General features: G+C 49.9%; 1 protein-coding gene, 1 non-coding gene and 1 pseudogene across 2 annotated transcripts; 1 reads left to right on the plus strand and 2 right to left on the minus strand.

Moving 5' to 3' along the window:
• Positions 1 to 741: 741 nt before the first annotated feature.
• LOC127744628 (NADH dehydrogenase [ubiquinone] iron-sulfur protein 2) lies at positions 742 to 3190 on the minus strand. Its single transcript, XM_052256765.1, has one exon. It carries the CDS (start codon positions 3151 to 3153, stop codon positions 2689 to 2691), a length of 465 nt encoding a protein of 154 aa, XP_052112725.1. The 5' UTR covers positions 3154 to 3190; the 3' UTR covers positions 742 to 2688.
• Positions 3191 to 3569: 379 nt separating this feature from the next.
• On the plus strand, positions 3570 to 4510 carry LOC127744627 (uncharacterized; annotated as a pseudogene).
• A 2479-nt stretch (positions 4511 to 6989) lies between these two features.
• TRNAP-UGG (transfer RNA proline (anticodon UGG)) lies at positions 6990 to 7064 on the minus strand. Its single transcript has one exon. It is a non-coding gene; the product is annotated as a tRNA-Pro (tRNA).
• Between the last annotated feature and the right edge of the window lie 657 nt (positions 7065 to 7721).

The raw sequence follows: 7721 nt of genomic DNA on the forward strand, positions 1-7721 counted from the left end.
GGGCAGTCGCTACGGAATAGACTTGAAACCGAGCGGGAACATGGCTGGGAGTAGCTTTTAACAGTGCTGGTCTACCCCCATGGAGAGGGACTGAAAGCCTTGGTTTCGCCGCCCCTATTTCATTAGTAGAGCTCTATTGAGAAAGACCTTGGAATTGGCCAATCACCAACCAAACCAAGGGCGATGTTAGGTTAGCATTCTGTTAGAACGAATAGAACGAACTCGAGTTCAGTTCACCGGTACGGCACAGCCGGGGAGAGCTCCGATTTATTGAACTCGGCTTTGACTTTCTTTGAAGGCTGGTTTTCGAGCGGAATGGTTTTGACCTTGAAAGTCTTTAGGCTTCGACCTGCCAAATCAGCCTAGACCCATTCTAATAGATTAGGCCTAGATTCCCCAACTCCTAAAAAAAAGAATGATTCTCAGAATCGCTATTTTGTTCGATTCAGCAGTAGTAGGAATGGTGTATCCAGCAGACGGTCTTTCATCAGTAAGCGATGTGCTAGTCTTTGTTGGTGAATGCCTATCTGGTGTTCAAGTCTCCGGTCCTTGTCCTTCTATTAGTGGTGGTATCCTAAGATTCCGGTTTAGAAATGATCTATTTCTGTAACTAGAAATTTCATAAGAGAAGAAAGGTCGTAGCGTAGAAAAGAAAGGCCTTTCCTTCCCTTCATTCTATAGGGCTAGTGCCTGTGCTATGAAGCCGCTCGACCTACAACGTAAAGGAAGGGGTGATGTTAGAGTAAGGGGAAAGGGCCAGCTGGTGCGCGTTAGCGCACTTCCGTTTTCCCTTTTTTTTACTAGTGGGGGTCCCGTGGTTCCTATGCCGCCGCGTTTCCCGGTCCCTTTCTTTTAGTGCTTCGACCCGAAGCGATAGCTTCTAGCTAGTTCAGTGGATAAGATGGCTGTGCTCCAGCTCACTCAAGAATGGGACGGCAGTGGTCCGCCGGCAAGCTCGTTCTGATCTTGGACGCAGTACATTGGAATCCTGAAGCACCACCACGAACGCTACCGCGCGTTCGCCTGCGGTGCGGTAAGGCACCACCCTGTTGTGCCAGCAGCCAACTCCGGCGTGTCAGCTTAGTTATCCTCATCAAGCCACTTACTTGATGTCTAGCTTGCCAACTGGTAGACGGTTCCTTTTCCCCCAGATCAATGAAGAAGGGAGAAGTCAGTAGATTCTTCCGAAGAACCGGAAGCGAAGCGCTATGCCGGGGCGGGGGGACGGGAAAAGAAACGGCTCCGAAGAAAGAAATTGGGGTTCCCAATGCTTCTCCACGCCCAACGAGATGCGCCAACCTCGGGATGCTTTACTCCTAACCCCACAAGGTTCCGAGACGGAGCTTAACCTGAGTCTCGGTTAAGAACGGCGATGATCTACGTTTCACACGGCGCACGATTCCATGGATAGTTTCATTCGGCATCGTGATGGAGGACATAACTTACGATCATCGGCTTTGATCATGCCACTGGGCATTTGATTAGGACATTGCACAATGATCCGCAGACTTTGTCGCATCTCTTCAATACGGATACAGTAACGATCATAGCGATCTCCTCTGGTACCTACTGGTACGTCAGGATCCGATTGGTCATGAACATCGTAAGGTGCTGCTCTTCGCGAATCCCAGCATACCCCTGGTTGGGATGGGTAGGCCCACCACTTCACTTTCACTTAGGCCTGGGCCAAGTCAGTGGGGGACCCTGTATTCAGACGGGCTCCTCCCCCCCCAAAAAAAAACAAAAACTGTACGTGATAGTTTCCCTTCATACGGCTCGAATCATTCTCAGATGCCTATCGGGGCATCCTTTCCTTGTTTGTTGGGTTGGTTCACGCGCGCGCAAACGAGCACTGGTCACAACTGCAGGGAACTATGACCAATAGAGTCAGACACTTAGCTACATCCGCACGCAAAAGGAATTTTGTTCTGGTTGAGGCTTTCTTTCCTTTATTAGTAAAGGGGGCGCGGGACGTTCGCGGAGTCCGTACCACCACAGGAGTGGTCGTTCTTGGGCGGATCCCGCTCCTAAACATAAGGGATAGGGGAAGGTGGCCGGGCCTATCATATCAAAAGGGTTGTAAAAAGAGAACCCGGCCACCTATTTCATTCGACGTTCCGCCCGCCCGATTCGCAGGATTGGACTGCTTTTTGATAACAAGAAGGCGGCGAGCTGATCTGCTTTGATCAAGGAAAAAGCCCAGTCAGCCACCAACTCGGTGCAGGTCACGTGACCTACAGCTCGGCCTTCGCTTTTTGAGACTTCCTCTTCCCACATCTCTATGTGCCCGCAGCACTTCCATATGGAGAAAGATAGGCTTACCATGTTCCATCAATAGCACCTAACCTATGCCGATTTTTGCGGACTGTGCTCCACCCCGGTGAACTCATGCGGTTCCGACGTGCCCAGAGGCCAGAGGCGAATCCGTTCACGGTCCGTAGGACCAACACCATTCGAAGGTGGGTGGCCCGCCCCGCCTAGAACAGTCATGTTTGACTGGGCTTACACACATTCGCTCACTTACGCTGTCCCCCCTCAGCTCACCCTAGCCCCGGGCCTTTTGCTCTTCTAACGTAAGCTCCAAGGCTTCACACCAAGTCTTCGCTGACAGAATATGCATGCTTAAGTAGGGTCAGGCAGAACCGTTGTTGCCTGATGGGAACTCCCCCCATATTGCTATCAATGTCTTCATGTCGCACGACCTCTTAACATTACACCACTGAATCCCCAATCCTTTGCTTGCTGTGCAGTGACAGTACCAATATCCACTAATCGTTGTTTCCAGATACGGTTGCCGGTTGACATCTCTTCTAATTCGTCGATACGAGAAGCAAATTGTTGTGTGAAGGAATCAATATCTCGACATAAGCCAAGAGGCAGATCTTGTGCCACTCCACCTGGTCGTATGAAACTGGCATGCATCCTGGCTCCCGAGACTCTTTCATAGAATTCCAACAATTTCTCCCGCTCCTCAAAAGCCCACAGGAACGGAGTTGATGCTCCCACATCCATAGCATGAGTAGTTAAAGCAAGTGAATGATTTGAAATTCGAGTTATTTCACGGAATAACACTCGTATATATTGAGCTCGTAATGGTACCTCGCAATTCAAAAGTCTCTCTACGGCTGAAGAATGAGCGTGTTCTTGGGCCATCGTAGAAACATAGATAGGGTCGACGACGGAACGAAGAACTCACCCTAGATACAGCTTTTTCGTACACGTTCACTTGCATCACATACACAAGTGCTCTCTGAACCGTGCAATAAGGTCACCCATAACACGGCTCTCCCACTTGAGTTACCTTAGCCCCAGGCAGGCCATGCTATTCAATGATATTGGAAAAATGGCAGCGTAACAACTAGTATTGAAAGCTGGTCGCCTTTTTAGGGAGGGAAAGCCTTTCAATAGGAGCCCCCCTCTTTGCGACCTCATCACTTCAAAGCGCAAACCAATTTCTTTCTTAGTCACCGGGCGAAGCGCACCTCTGGTACTTTGCTTATAGCTTTTTTAGGTTATGCAATAGACGGGAGGCTTAGCTCTGGATCCCCCCTCCCTGCTTGCAGAAATGAATGGATCAGAAGGGGGCTGGGTTCTATTTCCGGGCCGGGCGGGAGGTGAAGGCCATAAGATTGCCCTCCCGGTAAGGAAGAGAGGAAAAGGGTGCTGTCATCTATCTCGACCTGTTTCCCGAGGCGTAGAAAATCCAGACCGGCTCAGAGAATCACTGGCGCTATTTAGCCCTTCGTTTCGCCATTCGAAGGACTACCTCTGCCTTCCCTTTTTGTAACATAACCAGGCGCCCCCCTTTTCAATCACTAAGAAAAAAAAGACCAATCAAAGCCCTATCTAAGTAAAGCTTCGTCTGTTATTTTTCCGGCCCCAGGGGAGTTTACTCAACCCATTCCCCAGTCTTCCGCACTGCTCAAGTAAGTGTGCGTGTGCGACTCCGTATGAGGACCTCCTTCCCTTCTGCCCACTCTCCGTTCACACGGTTCTCAAAGCAGAGGAGGCTGGTTGGGCAGCTGGTACCACGAGCCCTCTGTCCCACACATCTATCCAGAAGCAAGTGTAGTTCACCGGTTCCACCGAATGCTCCTATCTCTCGGCAAAGATCGTGTGAGTGTGCAGTTATGCTTCGGATGCTTCGCCATAGAATAGATCGACCCAGTTCCCGTTCTTTTCCGGTGCACTCGCTTTATATCTCCGACACACTAGGCTAGGAAGGACGCGGTGGGAAGGAAGCAGCCCTAGCCTCTGTCCGGCCGATCATTCCGCTGGCATCTTGCATTCACGCCTCCGTTTGACTGCCACTCGGGGATGGAGTTGTAGATACGTTAGTCTTAGCGGATCGTTGGCTCCGCCTGTTATCTCCTTCTACGACATGCTGTTGTCGTCGCCATATTCCTTATGTAACTAAGTCATCTCTGCCTCGCTGCGGGTCAGCACCTCCGAAAGAAACGGAGGACTTCATTCAGTGAGTCCGCGATCGCCCTCTAAACGATCAGAATAAGGTAAAGCTTGAAGATAAGTTTTGTACTCTATTAATTTCTCAGTCCCTCTAGTCGGGTGGGCGCCGGCCGGTCTTTCGACCAGATCCCCCTAAAAACCGTACGTGCGGGTCTCCCCGCATGCGGCTCACGCCATTCGAGGTGGCCCGGCCCAGCATTCATTCGCAAATCCTGTAGTGAAATTGAGACTGCTCGACCTCGGAAGCTAATTCGCGTGTAGGCAGCGCTGTCTGTCGTACCGTTGACTCTATCTATTCATTGAATTCACTTTCATTTTTTTATAGGCTCGCTCCCTCTTTTTCCAAGAATTAATGCACTTCCCTTCGGAGGGCCTTCTCTAATCTAATAGGGGAAAATCCTTCCATTTCCGTCAAATGACCCGGCCCCCCAGGCTCTTCCACCGTCCGGGCTCCCTTTCCTACCTATGCTATGCTCCCCCGGCACAGGCCTACCACGCTTCGCGCCTGCGGCGTTTTCGCCGGACGGTCTTTGCCAGTAGTGCCATCCTCCCCGCTGGCTGTATGGGCGGGTTTTCCCTCGCTGCTGCGTTCTGTTAGGCTATGGATTACAGGAACAAATGTAGTTGAATGAGACAGCAGGCGGGTTACACGTTCCGCTGTGCCGAGATGTGAGGTGCAGGTGGTGATGATCACCCCGGGGTATGCGCTAGCGCCCTTGACAGGCACTCCAGGACCCGCCAACGCTCATGAAAACCCGGGTCGGCCATTTGTCTAAGGGCCTCCATTCATCTGACCGGAGGTGTGGATAACGAGGCCACCTTCACAACCCTCTCCCTTCTGTCCTTATGTTGTAGTAAGGTAGGGCGGTTCGCTTGAGTTGCTCAACCGCCCCTTAGCCCGGTGCTCATGACGCGCTACGGGACCTTCACCGTGCCGGGGGACCAAGCAGGGCATAGCTAGCGGCATAGGAGCCGACTCGGCGTCAGCGGCTTCGTGCCGCACTGGAGTAATCCAATATGCGGTTCCGCACGTTCCACCACTTCTCCGTTCATTTCCAATACTGATCGTGAAACACCATGAGCAGCTGGATGTTGAGGTCCGAAATTCGAAGTGAAATTTTTGAATTGCCCGTTCCTAGTCGTCATGGGAAAAAAGGAAGAAATAAGAAAGAGATTATTCCCTAAGAGCTTGTCCTGTACCAGAAATGCATCTCCTTGCGTGCGAGATACTTCTATGCCAGCCGTTATTCCCGGCTCTGTTATGAAAGAAAGCGGCGGACTCATCTTACATCCCTAATGAGGGATTTTAGGGGATTAGGGCTCTCCTTTATCTCCTCCACCCATCCCCTTCTTCTATGTGAGGGGGGGCTTACTTAGTGCTTGTGCTAAGGCGCGGGTTGATCTCTCGGCCCTTCCCTCGCTTCTTGACTGGCTTGAAGAACTTGGACCCTTGATTCATTCAAGCCTTCAATCTCAAGCAAGCTTTGTTGAATCCCGGTCTCCGCCTGTTGAATCCTTCTCTCAACTTCTGATAGCTCATACATAACGGAAGACAACTCGTCCCTTCCGCCAGGTGGCACGTTCAGGTCAAAAGACGGTTGCTTCGAAGAGCTGGCACCGCTTCCACCCTCCTCTCCCCCTGGAGCCATCATCTTAGCCAGCTCGGGATCCAAAATAGTCAAAACTACAGCTATAACCAGCCCTCCACCACACCACCCGAGCCTACTAAAAAGAAAGTGGAGAGATTTGGTGAGAAGGATGGATTGGAGTTTGACAAGAAAGAGATTGAAATCCATACCAATCAATAGAAATGAAAAATAGAGTAAAAAAAGGGGGAAAAAAAAATGAAACATTGAAACACGTCTTTCCTTAGTCATGGGTACTCCCCACACCCCAATTTTCAAAGATTTTACATCTTCACGATCAAGCAAGTATTTAATCATACCATTGCTTGTTCGTATAAAATAGACCAAAAATCCTAAGATAAAAAGAACACTCCAATCAGATATACCTTGCATCATCATTCACTGAGAAACATTGATTCCCTCCAGACAGAAAGTTCATGTAGGAGTCTTAGTTGAAGCATCGACTTGAATCTCTTCAATGTCAGCAACTTACTGATTGATTGACCCATTCTAGAGAAAGTGCTTTCGGGTATACTTTCTTTAAGGAATGTGGTTCTTGCTCATAGCCCCCAAGACCATGAGGGAGCCCCCTTTTTTTTACATTTACAAAGGGATTCAGACAGGGAAGGCTGTTAAGCATGCAGACTGATTCTCTTTTCTTACGTGAATTAGATACTACTTCTTTCTTTAGAAAAAGTTTTTTCTTCTCTTCTGAAGCCTATAGTCATGACTATAGGCAAGAAAGAATTGAACCTAAGGCCTGCCCCCGAAACATTCGGAAGAAATGCTGCTTTAGATCCCGCCCAGATCAGATCAAGGGCGGTCCATTTTTTTTCTTTCTAAAAGAGCGAAAGTTTACGGGTGGATGGGTGCTCTTTAGGTGTTTACTACCTCACATCAAGGTGACAGGATTCGAACCTATGGCCCTCTGTACCCAAAACAGATGCGCTGACCAGACTGCGCTACACCTCGTCTCACCCCCCTCCGCATATAGATCCACCCGATCGATGAAGACTCGAACCGAACTCGCCCATCCTTTTGGGCACAGGGACGCGAGAACCAATCCGAGTAATCAACCGCTTTTTTTAGAAAATCTGCCTCCAGCAAGCCACCCCAACCCTACCGCCAAAAAGCCGTATAGTGCAGGAGCGCTCACATTTTGGCTTCCTCTTTCATTCACTTTCATTTTTGAAAATCCGGCTCGCTCCCGGCTACCTGTCCTTTGGACCCAAAGCCCGCTTAGAAGTGGATTCGAACCACTGACACAAGGATTTTCAGTCCTTTGCTCTAACCAGCTGAGCTACCTGAACCACTTTCCTAAAGTCTGTTTTCTTCATCGAATAGCGCCCTACCTTACTTACCACTTTACTAGTTAGGGAAAAGCCCTTTACTAATAACAAGAAAGGGCTTTTTTCGCTTGTTTAGTATTGCAAGCTTTCGAGCAGCTCTTTCAACTGCCGCCTAATCCCCTCTCCCAACATGCTCAAGAACCGAGAGCCGCCCAGGCCTTCAAGAAACGGGGGAGCTTGCTTCTAAAAAGAAGATAGGCCACAACGCGCAACGGGCTCCCCGCTCCTAGTAACTAAGTAGTGCTATTCTGTCCTCCGGGGGACTCCACCAACACCAAGA

Source organism: Arachis duranensis, unplaced genomic scaffold, assembly GCF_000817695.3.
Source record: "Arachis duranensis cultivar V14167 unplaced genomic scaffold, aradu.V14167.gnm2.J7QH unplaced_Scaffold_71107, whole genome shotgun sequence".
NCBI lineage: Eukaryota > Viridiplantae > Streptophyta > Magnoliopsida > Fabales > Fabaceae > Arachis > Arachis duranensis.